Source organism: Tachyglossus aculeatus, chromosome 4 (genome assembly GCF_015852505.1).
Source record: "Tachyglossus aculeatus isolate mTacAcu1 chromosome 4, mTacAcu1.pri, whole genome shotgun sequence".
Lineage (NCBI taxonomy): Eukaryota > Metazoa > Chordata > Mammalia > Monotremata > Tachyglossidae > Tachyglossus > Tachyglossus aculeatus.
In genome coordinates, this window is record NC_052069.1 from 65,936,625 (window position 1) to 65,951,372 (window position 14,748).

The window sequence follows — 14,748 nt, forward strand, 5'->3', positions numbered from 1 at the left end:
GCTCCTTTTGTGTCTTTTTCTAGGACAAATTGTTATTTCCACAGAACTTTCAGGAGGTGGGGTCATTGAATCACTCTAGGATCCTTAGAATGAGGGAGGAATGAGAATGAATTCGCTGTTCTGGTGGATAGATTATAAGGAAAATTTAATCTTAATCATTATTCAGGATTTCTGCCCATCCCTTTCAGGTTGATGTTTTCCTTCCTTCACTGCCACTGACCCTTCCTCCGTTCAGTATTTTGGCCTTAGTAGCATAATGTCAAATAGCAAAATAAACAGATCAAATTGTTTTTCCTCCATATTTTGAAGGGTGGGTAATTTCAGGTGTAAACTAGTATAGTTTGCAGGTTACTGACATGTGCTTTTTTAATACATTTGCTTCGGACAATCGGTCAGTGGTATTTATTGAGCCCGCTGTGGGGTAGAGACTGTCTCTATATGTAGCCAACTTGTACTTCCCAAGCGCTTAGTACAGTGCTCTGCACACAGTAAGCGCTCAATAAATATGATTGAATGAATTAATTGAGCACTTACAGTGTGCAGAGCACTGTACTTAGGACTCAGAAAAGTACAGTAATAATAATAATAATAATCATGGAATTTGTTAAGTGCTTACTGTGTGCCCCAGTACTAAGTGCTGGGGTGGTTACAAGCAAATAGGGTTGGACACAGTCCCTGTCCCAAATGGGGCTCATTGTCTCATTCCCCATTTTACAGATGAGGTAACTGAGGCACAGAGAAGTGAAGTGACTTGTCCATGGTTACTCACGTGGTGGATCTGGGATTAGAATCCGTGACCTTCCTATTCCCAGGCCCGTGCTCTATCCACTATGCCACAGATGATAGAGGAGGTAGATATGATTCCTGCCCATAAGGAGCTTACAGTCTAGAGAGCAGAGATCAATCAATCAATCAATCAGTGGTATTTATTGAGCACATACTATGTGCATAGCACTGTACTAAGCACTTGGAATAGTACAGTACAACAGAGTTAGTAGACATGTTCCCTGCCCTTAGCAAGCTAACAGTCTAAAGAGATGAGGTACCCTTCAAAATAGGAAGAAGTGGGTTCAGTACCTTTCTCTTTGTTTCCTAAATTCTTGTGTGTAAAGATGCCCCTAATGAACTGAACATTCAAAAATGTTTACTTGGCTTCCTGTCCTGTGGAAGAGAGATAAGGTAAATAGGTAAATACAGATCTTTTTCCTATTACATTTAATAGTAAAACCAAAAATACACTAAAGAGGGGAATGAAACAAGGAAGTCTCCAACATGACTTTTAATGCACGTGGTTGGCGTCAACCCTTACACTGCATCGCATGAGAAGCATCATGGCTCAGTGGAAAGAGCCCGGGCTTTGGAGTCTGAGGTCATGGGTTCAAATCCTAGCTCTGCCAATTGTCAGCTGTGTGACTTTGGGCAAGTCACTTAACTTCTCTGTGCCTCAGTTCCCTCATCTGTAAAATGAGGATGAAGACTGTGAGCCCCCCGTGGGACAACCTGATCACCTTGTAACCTCCCCAGCGCTTAGAACAGTGCTTTACATATAGTAAGTGCTTAATAAATGCCATTATTATTATTATTATCACCCTTGCTCTTGGATTTGCACCCTTTACTCACCCCACCCCCAGCCCCACAGCACAGTTCCATAATTTAATGTCTGTCTCTTCCTCTAGACTGTGAGCTTCTTGGAAGCAGGGAACATGTCTGCCAACTCTGTTATAGTGTTACTCTTCCCAAGCGCTTAGTACAGTGCTCTGCCCACAGTAAGCACTCAACAAATAATAATAATGGCATTAAGTGCTTACTATGTGCAAAGCACCATTCTAAGCACTGGGGAGGTTACAGAGTGATCAGGTGTCCCATGGGGTGCTCACAGTCTTAATCCCCATTTTACAGATGAGGGAACTGAGGCTCAGAGAAGTTAAGTGACTTGCCCAAAGTCACACAGCTGACAATTGGCGGAGCCGGGATTTGAATAATAATGATGGCATTTATTAAACGCTTACCATGTGCAAAGCACTGTTCTAAGAGCTGGGGAGGTTACAAAGTGATCTGGTTGTCCCATGGGGGGCTCACAGTCTTAATCCTCATTTTACAGATGAGGTAACAGGCCAAGAGAAGTGAAGTGACTTGCCCAAAGTCACACAGCTGACAATTGGCAGAGCCGGGATTTGAACCCATGACCTCTGACGCCAAAGCCCATGCTCTTTCCACTGAGCCACACTGCTTTACCGTCGATTGATTGCTCAACCTCATGAAAATAAAATGTTAACGCTATATCAGATAATGTACCCGAACGCCAAACAGAGCTATTGCTGCTGGTTGGTTTTCAATATTTTAGGGTTGCGTTTCATACCTTCGCTTTTGATTTTTCTTTTTCTGTTTGTTAAGGAGAACTTCCTAACAAAAGAGGTGCTGGCCTCACCTGAACCTTGGTGGTTTTCAAGCGAGTGACCTGGAGTGACATTTTATGGTCATAGTCTTGTGCTTTTGAGAGTTAGTAAACATTTAAAGATGACTATCGACAAAGACGCAAAGTTAGTTTTGATAATTTCTATATCCCCGTCCCCAGGAAACAACTGTGTTGTGGCATTTGAACTCATTCTAGTCTCTCTTCTCCCATAGGGAAATATGAAAGTCATACCCGGGTACACACAGGCGAGAAGCCCTTTGAATGTGATATCTGTCAGCAGCGCTACTCAACAAAGTCCAACCTAACGGTTCACAGGAAGAAACACAGTAATGAAAAGGAATTTCATAAGAAAGAGCACAAATGTCCCTTCTGTAGTAAACTTCATGCAAGCAAAAAGACTCTAGCCAAACATGTGCAGAGGTAAGTGTTGTTTTGTGTCCATGCTGTACTTATACTGACTCTTCCAAATTATATCTGTAGAAAAGCAAGAGAACCTCAATATTTTTAGCTTTTCCAATTAATAGTTAATGGACACCTTGCTTTGCGGAAAATACTAATGTATTTATATTCCTGTAGTCACTATAGATACCTAGAACGTACATTCAGTATTAGTTAATATTTATTCAAAACAAACAACCCCCAAAATGATTGTTTTATTTATGCTGAAGCTGAATCCACTATAATTGAAAGGAAGTATATTACCTTACTCTTGTATTCACCATATCAATTCTTGGCCAGGTTTTTTTTATGAACTGTACATTTCTACAAAGACTTCATTTTATAAATTATTTTTTGTTTACGTTCATGTCTTTTGGACGCGATGTCTTCTCTCCCTCTCCATCATATCCTTTCCTTTACCTTTCCCATTCCCCGCTCCCCAACACCTTATGTGGTGCATTTCTCTTTGGGTTGGAATTTTAAAAGATGAGAAAGTTAGCTGTGCCAAGTCAGTTATGTTTTTATTCTCCTTTAATTCCAGTGTGCAAAGCACAGTCAGCTCTTCTATAAGGTGTACTTATAGGAAGGATTAGGGAATGTTTTTTCTGATAACTCACATCGGTTTGGCTAGAACATGGTGCGGTGTTAGAAAAAATGGTTGTGCACATTCAGGTGTTGTAGGACTAAGTGTAAAGTACCTTACTGCAAGTCTTCCATATGAGGAGTTCTTCAAGAACCCGACCCCCGCATATGAGAATCGATTCCTTTAGTCGTATTTATTGAGCACTTACTGTGTGCAGAGCACGGTACCAAGTGCTCGGGAGAGTACAGTATAGCAACAAATAGACACATTCCTGCCCACAACGAGCTCACAGTCCAAAGGATTGTTTGTATAACTATTTGAGGAACCAGTGCTCGATTCTTAAAATGTTTGGAAAAATTCACGACTGGTAAGAAGTTAATCCATCCCAAATTTCCTTTTAGATTTCATCCAGAAAATGTACAAGAATTTCTTTCTATCAAGAAGACTAAAAGCGAAGGTTGGAGATGCGACGTAAGAAGTTGGCTCTGTTGTTCTTTTTATTGGAAATGATGGCAGTTTACTAGTAGTAGTCAGTCAGTGGTATTTCCTGAGCATTTCCTGGGTGCAGCATACTGTACGAAGCGCTTGGCAGAGGGCAACCTAGCAGAGTTAATAGCAGGTACTTAGTTCTCCAAGATCATGTTATTTACATTTCAGGAATTGGAACACAGTGACGGAATTAAGATTCCCTCTTCCGACATTATGCATCTCTCTGGATACAGTGGGATGGAGTGTCGGAAGAAATTTTGGGTTTCTTTTTTGTGGTATTTATTAGGCGCTTACTAAGTACCAGGCACTGCACTAAACGCTGGGGTAGATGTAAGATCTTCAGGTCAGACACAGCCCCTATCCCACCCGGGATTGTGGGCATATGTGCAGTCGGGCACTGTCAATGCTAGGTAAGTGAGTTTTCCTTAACACAAGAGTATGCAAAAATGTAATTCCTCTGTTGTAAGAGAACTTGGTGTGCATTAATTAAAAATAAGCTGGTCCAGTGATTAACTGAAGAACAACAATTCATCTCTTCATATACAAACTATAGTGGGAAATTGGTTAGCTTTAACTTTTTGGGCCATTTTCCTGTTAATATTGTGCCACCTACTGATGAGAAATTGGAAATTGGTTCCAACATCTGGAAATCCAACATCTGGAAATGGGCATTGTTGGATTTTATTTTCATATTTCCCACTAATACATTTTTCAGTTTGGGGATGAGTGTGTGTGTACACACACACACACACACGTTTATTTTGTTATAATAACACTACATCTAGATATACTACCTAAAGATGCCCGTTTTTGAATTAGTTTGTTCAGTCATATTTATTGAGTGCTTAATGTGTGCAGAACACTGTACTAAATGCCTTATTATTGGTTATTACTAGTTTTAGTTATTACTACGGCCTAAAAATACAATCACCCACCCCTATGGATTTCCTATTAGCAGCAAAATCAAGGCCTCACCTATTATTTGGGCCTCAGTTTCTGAAGTTTTAAATGGAAATTGCATACAGACACACACAGAGCAATGGGCAGGGAGGAGTGAAGGAAGCGTTAGCACTGTCCGTTATTAATTAATTAATTAATGATGGTATTTGTTAAGCGCTTACTGTGTGTCAAGCACTGTTCTAAGCACTGGGATAGATACAGTTTTATCAGGTTGTCCCACGGGGGGCTCACAGTTTTAATCCCCATTTTAAAGATGAGGTAACTGAGGCACAGAGAAGTTGTGACTTACCCAAAGTCATACAGCTGCCAAGTGGCAGATCTGGAATTCGAACCCACGACCTCTGGCTCCCAAGCCCCTGCTCTTTCCACTAAGCCATGCCGTGTTATCCTTGACGAAGAGGTCAGTCGGTCGAATTTACTAAACGCTTACTGTGTACAGAGCACTGTACTAAGCACTCGAGAGAGCACAATATAACAGACACGTTCCCTGCTCACAACAAGCTTACAATCTAGAGGGTGAGACAGACATGAATATAAAGAAATGGCAGATATGTACAGAAGTGCTGAGGGGCTGGGGCAAGAGATAATAATAATAATGGCATTTAATCGCTTACTGTGTGCAAAGGGATCAATTCAGGATGGTGCAGAAGGGAGTTGAAGAAAAGGAAAAGAGGACTTAATCAGGGAAGCGCACTTCCCCCCTTCAATCACACTTTCCCCTTTCAAAGTCCTACTGATGGCCCACCTCCTCCAGGAGGCCTTCCCAGACTAAGCCCCCCCTTTTCCTCAGCTTCCCCTTCTCTCCCATTCACCCCAACTTGCTCCCTTTGCTCTACCCCCCCTCCCAGCCCCACAGCACTTGTGTATATATGTACATATGTATAATTCTATTTATATTAATGATGTACGTATAGCTATAATTCTATTTATATTGATGCTATGGATGCGTGTTTACCTGTTTTGATGTCTGTCTCCCCCCCCTTCTAGACTGTGATCCCTGCGTGGGCAGGGATTGTCTCTAGTTGTTGCCGAATTGTATTTTCCAAGTGCTTAGTGCTCTGCACACAGTAAGCGCTCAGTAAATACGATTGAATGAATGAATGGAAGGCCTCCTGTAGGAGATGTGCCACTGACAGTGAAGCTCATCAGTGGATGTGGCTAGAACTGAGGAAAAAAACCAGTGCAGAATCCACAGCTGCCGCTGCCCTGTCCTCGTATGAAGACTGTCTTTTGATGTGCTGTCGTGATTGTGAGAAGCAGCGTGGCTTAATTAATGGAAAGAGCCCGGGCTCGGGAGTCAGAGGTCGTGGGTCCTAATCCCAGCTCCGCAACTTTGGGCAAGTCACTTCACTTCTCTGTGCCTCAGTTACCTCATCTGTAAAATGGGGATGAAGACCGTGAGTCCCACGTGGGACAATCTGATAGCCTTGTATTTATCCCAGCGCTTAGAACAGCGCTCGGCATCTAGTAAGCGCTTAACAAATACCATCATTATTATTATTATCTACCCCAGCGCTTAGTACACATATTGAGAGCATAACAGATACCGAAAAAAAGGCAACCGACCCCCGCACTCTTTGACAGCCTCCCAAAGGATGTGCTGGCCTCCCCGTTTGGTTTTCTGCTGCCCTGTATACCATTGTGTTGTTAGTCAGGGCGTGTTGCCTAGGTAAGAAAACTCTTTGACAGTGTTTAGCTCCGTGTTACCGATATAATTTGTGGCTGTCTGTGTGACTTCCTCGGTGCAGACTGATACACCCTATGTTCTTTAGATTTAATGTTAGACCCTAACATTAGGATGCAGTGTGGCTTAGTGGAAAGAGCACAGGCTTGGGAGTCAGAGGTCGTGGGTTCTGATCCCGGCTCCGCCACTTGTCAGCTGTGTGACTCTGGGCAAGTCACTTCACTTCTCTGTGCCTGTTATCTCATCTGTAAAATGGGGATTAAGACTGTGAGCCCCACGTGGGACAACCGGATTACCTTGTATCTACCTCAGCGCTTAGAACAGTGCTTGGCACATAGTAAGCGCTTAACAAATATCAACATCATCATCATCATAGAGAAGCAGTGTGGCTCAGTGGAAAGAGCCTGGGCTTTGGAGTCAGAGGTCATGGGTTCAAATCCCAGCTCTGCCACTTGTCAGCTCTGTGACTTTGGGCAAGTCACTTCACTTCTCTGTGCCTTAGATCCCTCATCTGTAAAATGGGGATGAAGACTGTGTGCCCCATGTGGGACAACCTGATTACCTTGTATCTCCCCCAGCGCTTAGAACAGTGCTTTGCACATAGTAAGCGCTTAATAAATGCCATTATTATTATTATTATCACCAGTCTGCCGACAGTAATGACTTGAATGACTGTTTCTAGGACTTTGAATGAATGATGCCTGATGTCTGTTGAGGTAGAAGATTCTCGTAGAAGTCCAGTTTTCCTGTACCGGCTTTTTACATCACTCCATCAGCCATATTCGTTGAGCACTTACTGTGTGCACAGCATGGTACTAAGCATTCAGGGGAGTACAATGCAGTGGAGTTGGTAGACATGTTCCCTTCCCATGGCCCAGAGACCTATAACCGGAGCTCACATCGCATCTTCTGGAAGACTGCAGAGAATAAGTTGAACAGCATGGTGTAGTGAATAGAGCACAGGCCTGGGAGTTAGAAGGTCATGGGTTCTAATCCTGCCTCTGCCACTTGTCTGCTGTGTGGCCTTGGGGAAGTCACTTTATTTCTCCATGCCTCAGTTTCCTCATCTGTAAAATGCACATGAAGACTGTGAGTCCCATGTGGTCCAACCTAATTTGCTTGTATTCACCCCAGCACTTAGTACAGTGCCCAGCACCTAGTAAGTGCTTAACAGGTACCACAATTATTATTACTAATGGGTCCTGGTCCCCTGTACATGCCTGCTTTAATAATAATGGTGGTATTTGTTGAGTGCTTACTGTGTGCCATGCACTGTTCTAAGCACTGGAGGCAATGGGGAATGAATGCATCAAGCAGGGTACCCATGACGCATCCCTGGCCAGCCATACTGTTGTGATGTAGTCTCAGAATCTCGATGCATTTTTCAACCCCACAGCCCTCTCCGTGGTGAGAACCCAGCACGAGCACAGAGATAAATGCACACCATAAACAGCATATGCCCTAGAGGGAAGAGCATGGGCCTGGGGATCAGAGGATCTGGGTTCTAATCCCAGCTGTCGTGTATTTGCTGTGTGTGGGCAAGTCACTTGACTTCTCTGTGCCTCAGTTACCTCATCTGTAAACTGGGGATTAAGGCCGTGGGATATGGACTCTATCCAACCTGATTAACTTGTATCTTGTAGCTTGTACTTGTGGGATATGGACTCTATCCAACCTGATTAACTTGTATCTTGTAACTTGTAACTTGTACTTGTACTAAGCACAACCCAGTGTAGTACAACGGTACTACGGTACAGTCCCTGGCACATAGTGAGCACTTAACAAATACCATTTAAAAACAAAAAAAGCATTCTCTACTAAGGTAGCCAAGAAGCTCTGGACAAGGGACTCAGGAATCAGATTCCCCCAGGAACTCTTCTTCTTTTTTATTTTTCATACTAAGCCAGTGTAAGAATCCGGAGGTGAAGACATACCAAGCATAAGATATGTCTTAGCTTGCTTCCAGCCCTCCTTCTACCTCATTCAGAGTTAACAAAACTGAATACCATGGTAAACCTAAAAACAAAAAAACCCACCAAAAACCTGTATGCCAAATGATAGCATTAAGCAGGGCTACTCTTTGTCGTAATGTAACGTCAGACGGAGTCGACTCAAAAAGCTCCACCTTACCAGCTTGCATCAATCCAACAGCCACCCCCACCCCACCCGACACAAACTTAGTATTTAGTCTTATACATTTACCCTAGCTCCACCACCATCACCTATAAAAAATGGAGATTAATACTGTGAGCCTATCCCGCCTTGACTACTGCATCTGCCTCCTCGCTGACCTCCCGGCCTCCTGTCTCTCCCCACTCCAGTCTGTACTTCACTCTGTTGTACGGATCATTTATTCCTAAAAATGTTCAATCCATGTCTCCCCGCACCTCAAGAACCTCCAGCAGTTGCCCATCCACCTCCTCATCAGACGGAAACTCCTCTCCATTGGCTTTAAAGCACGCAGTCAGCTCGCCCCATCCCACCTCACCTCACTAATTTCCCACTACAGCCCAGCCTCCACACTCCGCTCTTCGATCACCAACTAACTCAGCCTCGATCTCTATCTCGCTGCTGACATTGTCCCCACCCTTAACCCCTGAGCACTTGTGTGTGTAGCTTTAAATTATATATTATAAATTACTCATTCGTATTAATGTCTGTCTCTCTAGACTGTAAGCTCATTATGGGCAGGGTACGTATCTCCTCTGTTGTACTTTTCCAAGCATTTAGCACAGTGCTTTGCACATAGTAAGTGCTCAGTAAATACCGTTGATTGACTGAGTGCCACGTGGGACATGGACTGTGTCTAAACTGATCAGCTTGTAACTACCCCAGCACTTAGGACAGTGCTTGGCACATAGTAAGTGCTTAAATACCATAAAAAATTATTCTTTAGATAAAAGTATATATTATACACGATGATAATAATATGTAAATGTATATTATGCATGTATAATATACATTTACATATTTTTGTCTTCATCATGTATCATGTATTATCATTACCATGTATTATATATGCAATGTATTTGTATATATTATTGTTATTATCATCATTATTTATCCTGCTATGACTTCTGCCATCAACAGTTGTAATGTTCTGCTCTTACTTTTTTGCATTTAACTTGTGTCTTCTCTCTCCAATAGATTATAAGCACCTTAAGGGCAGGAACAGTGTCTTACTTACTCTCTTCTACTTTCTAAAGTGCTTACTACAGTGTTCCGCCCACAGTGGGTGCTTATTAATTTTTCTCTCAACTATATGCTCGTTGTGGGCAGGGAATATTTCGGTTTATTGTTGTATCGTACTCTCTCGAGAGTAGTCCAGTGCCCTGCACACAGTAAGCGCTCAATAAGTAGGACTGAATGAAGGAATTAAATAGCACTGATTGAGTGGGAGTGCCCAAACCCCTGTGTGATCTGCTTCCCCTTCCCCTTTTCCCTCACCTTCCACAAAGCTATGTCCTAAGACAATGTTGTGGTGAAAGTCTCCCCGGGAGAGCCTGATTATCTCCTTCCTTCCTCTTGCTAGCTGATACAGATGCCACCCCAGTCCCAGCCCCAATCCCCATAGAGTCTCGGCAGCCGCGCTCAATAGGCGCGCGCCCAAGGGGACAAAGTGACAGAGACTGGTATACTTACCCAGTTGTCCTCGGAGGGGATTGGCGCACCAGTGGAGTCAGAAGGTAACTGAAAAGACATTGGCTACAGCTGCTATTTTTCAGCACCCTTGTTACTGTTTGGCCAGAATTTGTGGCGCAGACCCAGTTGGAGCCACTGCAGGAAATCGGTCAACCAGCAGTTGGGGGGACGGGATAGGCACGAACCCCCAGCGGAGCAACCGCAGTGGAAGGGAAGGAGGTAAGTGATTCAGCAGCTATCTCCCTCCCTCTCTGGGTGACCAATTTCTCCTACTGGCCAGTAGGCACTGGGAATTCTATCCAAGTCTATCCCGACAGTAACGGCAGCTGGGTTCACTGTTTTTTCACTTACCTCCTATCACATCTGCTTTGCGGGGGTATCCTGTGCCGAGGACAACAGGGAGGGTAAGTATATCGGTTCCTGTCAGTTGTGTCTGTGGAGTGTGTGTGTGCCTGTATTTATGACTACGCTGGTGTCTGAATGCATGGGATTGGAGTATCTTCATCTGTCTTTGTAATTCCTACTCCTCTTTTCTCCTTCCCTCCTTTCTCTTCTGTTACTTACTTCCATCTCTAATGCACAATACTTTATTAGTTTGTTGTTAGAGAGGCAGCGTGGCGTAGTTGATAGAGCGCGGGCTTGGGGGTCTGAAGGTCGTGGGTTCTAATCCCGGTTCCACCACAAGTGTCTGCTGTGTGATCTTGTGCAAGGCACTTCACTGGGCCTCAGTTACCTCATCTGTGAAATGGGGATCAAGACTGTGAGCCCCTGTGTCCATCTCGATTTGCTTGTATCCACTTCGGCACTTAGAACAGTTGCTGGTACATAGTATGTGCTTAACACCTACCATAATAATAATTATTATTATTATTTATGTCTCGCTCATATTAGTCTTTTTTAATAATTGTAATGTTTAAATGTTTACTATGTGATAAGCACTTGGATAGATTCATGTTTACCAGTTGGACACAGTCCCTAGTGTGTAACAGTAAATACACATTCAATCAATGGTATTTCATTAAGTGTCTGCTATGTGCAATCCCCTGGGCTAAACACTTGGGAGAGTATAGTAGAAGCAAAAGACATGGTTTCTGCCTTCAAGGAGCTTTCAATCTAATGGAATAGATGGCAGACATAAATTACATATAACTGATGGGAGCAGGAGAAAGAACAGTATTTCAATTCCAACATAAAATGCATTCTGATTCCTCAAGGGTAATTTGCAGTTAGGAAAATATTATGAAAACGTGACCTGAATGATTTTTGTATATGATTTTAACTTGTAAATTTTTGTTGTTATTGTTGTTGTTGGAGGGGGATGGCGGGGAGGCAAGGCAGGGCCAGGGAATTTATCTTCGCAGCCATTCATTCATGCAACAGCGTGGCATAATGGATAGAGCACGGCCCGGGAGACAAAAGGACCTGGGTTCTAATCCCGGCTCTGCCACTTGTCTGCCGTGTGACCTTGGGTAAGTCACTTCTCTGGGCCTCAGTTACCTCATCTGTAATACGGGGATTAAGACTATGAGCCCCATATGGGACAGGGACTGTGTCCAACCCAATTTGCTTGTATCCACTCCAGTGCCTGGCACAGGGTTGAGAAGAATCAACAGCAGGTCACAGTGAGAAGGTGCACTTGGGAGGAACTGAAAGAGGAAAATGGTTGATGGAGACCACTGAAGCCAGTGGTCAAGAGTTGGTTTGATTAATTCATTCAGTCATATTTATTGAGCGCTTACCGTATGCAAAGCACTGTACTAAACACTTGGGAAGTACAAGTCGGCAACATATAGATACCATAATCCCTTCCTTCCTCTCCCCCTCATCCCCCTCTCCATCCCCCCCATCTTACCTCCTTCCCTTCCCCACAGCACCTGTATATATGTATATATGTTTGTACATATTTATTACTCTATTTATTTTACTTGTACATATCTATTCTATTTATTTTATTTTGTTAGTATGTTTGGTTTTGTTCTCTGTCTCCCCCTTTTAGACTGTGAGCCCAATGTTGGGTAGGGACTGTCTCTATATGTTGCCAATTTGTACTTCCCAAGCGCTTAGTACAGTGCTCTGCACATAGTAAGCGCTCAATAAATATGATTGATGATGATTATGATAATTGTTATTATAATTATTAGAACTGAGTGTCTACTGTGTGCACAGCATTGTTCAAGGTGCTTGGGAGAATCCCACTAATGTAAAAATATAGTCCTTGTCATCGAGGAGCTTTTAAGTTAATAGGAAATCAGGCAGACACAAACTGAAACATTGTGAGGGGTGGGGGAGAAGCAGAATCAGCATATTACAAAAACATTATGGCAAAAATAAACACCTAAGTGATTAAATAATTAAATGCTAAAGTTGAATATTGAACTAGGGGTGATGTAAATTAGTTGGGAAATGCCTCCTAGAGGTGGTGAACTTTCAGGAGTTCTTTACAGTTGGGGAGTGATGTGGTCTGGCAGATTTGAAGGCAGGAAGGAGTTTCGTATAAGGGATAGAGCACGGACAAGGGGCCAGAGTTGAGAAGAATCAACAGCAGGACACAGTGAGAAGGTGCACTTGGGAGGAACTGTAAGAGGAAAATGGTTGATGGAGACCACTGAAGCCAGCGGTCAAGAGTTGGTTTGAATCATTCATTCAGTCATATTTATTGAGCGCTTACTGTGTGCAGAGCACTGTACTAAGCACTTGGGAAGTACAAGTCGGCAACATATAGAGAACGGTCCCTACCCAATAACGGGCTCACAATCTAGAAGGGGGAGACAGACAACAAAACAAAACATGTAGACAAGTGTCAAAATCGTCAAAACAAATAGAATTAAAGCTGTATCAGTCAATCAATCAATCGTATTCATTGAGCGCTTACTGTGTGCAGAGCACTGTACTAAGCGCTTGGGAAGTACAAGTTGGCAACATATAGAGACGGTCCCTACCCAACAGTGGGTCGTTAACAAAATAAATAGAATAGTAAATATGTACAAGTCAAATAGAGTAATAAATCTGTACAAATATATATGCAGGTGCTGTGGGGAGGGGAAGGACTAGGGTAGGGGGATGGGGAGGAGGAGAGGAAAAGGGGGCCTCAGTCTGGGAAGGCCTCCTGGAGGAGGTGATCCCTCAGTAGGGCTCTGATGGGAGGAAGAGAGCTAGCTTGGCAAATGTGCGGAGGGAGGGTATTCCAGGCCAAGGGAAGGACGTGGGCCAGGGGATGACGGCAGGACAGGCAAGGACGTGGTACAGTGAGGAGGTTAGCGGCAGAGGAGCGGAGGGTGCGGGCTGGGCTGGAGAAGGAGAGAAGGGAGGTGAGGGAGGAGGGGGCGAGGGGATGGACAGCCTTGAAGTTGAGAGTGAGGAGTTTTTGCTTGATTTGTAGGTTGGGTTGACAGGCAACCACTGGAGGTTTTTGAGGAGGGGAGTAATATGCCCAGACCATTTCTGCACAAAGATGATCTGGGCAGCAGAGTGAAGTATAGACTGAAGTGGGGAGAAACAGGAGGATGGGAGATCAGAGAGGAGGCTGATGCAGTAATCCAGTTGGGATAGGATGAGAGATTGAACCAGCAAGGTAGCAGTTTGGATGGAGAGGAAAGGGCGGATCTTGGCGATGTTGCGGAGGTGAGACCGGCAGGTTTTGGTGACAGATTGGATGTGTGGGGTGAACGAGAGAGCGGAGTCGAGGATGACACCACGGTTGCGGGCTTGTGAGACAGGAAGGATGGTAGTGCCATCCTGATGCCTGTTGTTGGGTAGGGACCGTCTCTATATGTTGCCGATTTGTAATAATAATAATAATGGCATTTGTTAAGCGCTTACTATGTGCAAAGCACTGTTCTAAGCGCTGGGGAGGATACAAGGTGATCAGGTTGTCCCACATGGGGCTCACAGTCTTAATCCCCATTTTACAGATGAGGGAACGGCGGCACAGAGAAATTGTGACTTGCCCAAAGTCACATAGTTGACAAGCTGCAGAGCTGGGATTTGAACCCATGACCTCTGACTCCCAAACCTGTGTTCTTTCCACTGAGCCACGCTGCTTTTACTTCCAAAGCGCTTAGTACAGTGTTCTGCACACAGTAAGCTCTCAATAAATCCGACTGAATGAATGCAGAGAGAACTAGGTTAGCCACCTTGACTGTTTTGCTTGTTTCTTTCTTGATCAGTTTTCTTTGTCCCGATGGTGGGTTTAAAATGCTCTTTTCCTCATATATGAATTTATCATTTAGATTTGTAAGAAGTCTTTCACCCGAAGACCACACTTAGAGGAACATATGATTCTTCATACTCAAAACAAACCTTTCAAGTGTACCTATTGTGAAGAGCACTTCAGATCTCGATTTGCGCGATTAAAGCACCAAGAAAAGTTCCACCTTGGTACGTAAACTGCACTTGTCTACACAGGTGCCCAGCTCCAAGAGGTTGAATGAGGCATTTGCCTCCTGTAGCTGTCAGAGCTGTTCATTCCAGGTCTCTGAAAACACCTGAGAGTTTCCCCTTCATCCCTGGAAGAACCCCAGATGGTGGCTTTTGGGC

General features: G+C 43.8%; 1 protein-coding gene across 2 annotated transcripts in view; it reads left to right on the top strand.

Moving 5' to 3' along the window:
• Window positions 1-14,748, top strand: part of ZBTB41 (zinc finger and BTB domain containing 41) — a 55,332-nt gene that overhangs the window by 14,991 nt on the left and 25,593 nt on the right. For both annotated transcript variants that reach the window (XR_005450363.1, XM_038745089.1), the window contains exons 3-5: window positions 2,629-2,836; window positions 3,839-3,908; window positions 14,442-14,589. Coding sequence is in view for 1 of the 2 variants with exons in the window: in XM_038745089.1 (XP_038601017.1) it covers window positions 2,629-2,836; window positions 3,839-3,908; window positions 14,442-14,589 (426 nt within the window). In the remaining variant the exon portion in view is untranslated. The remainder of the gene's footprint in view (window positions 1-2,628; window positions 2,837-3,838; window positions 3,909-14,441; window positions 14,590-14,748) is intronic.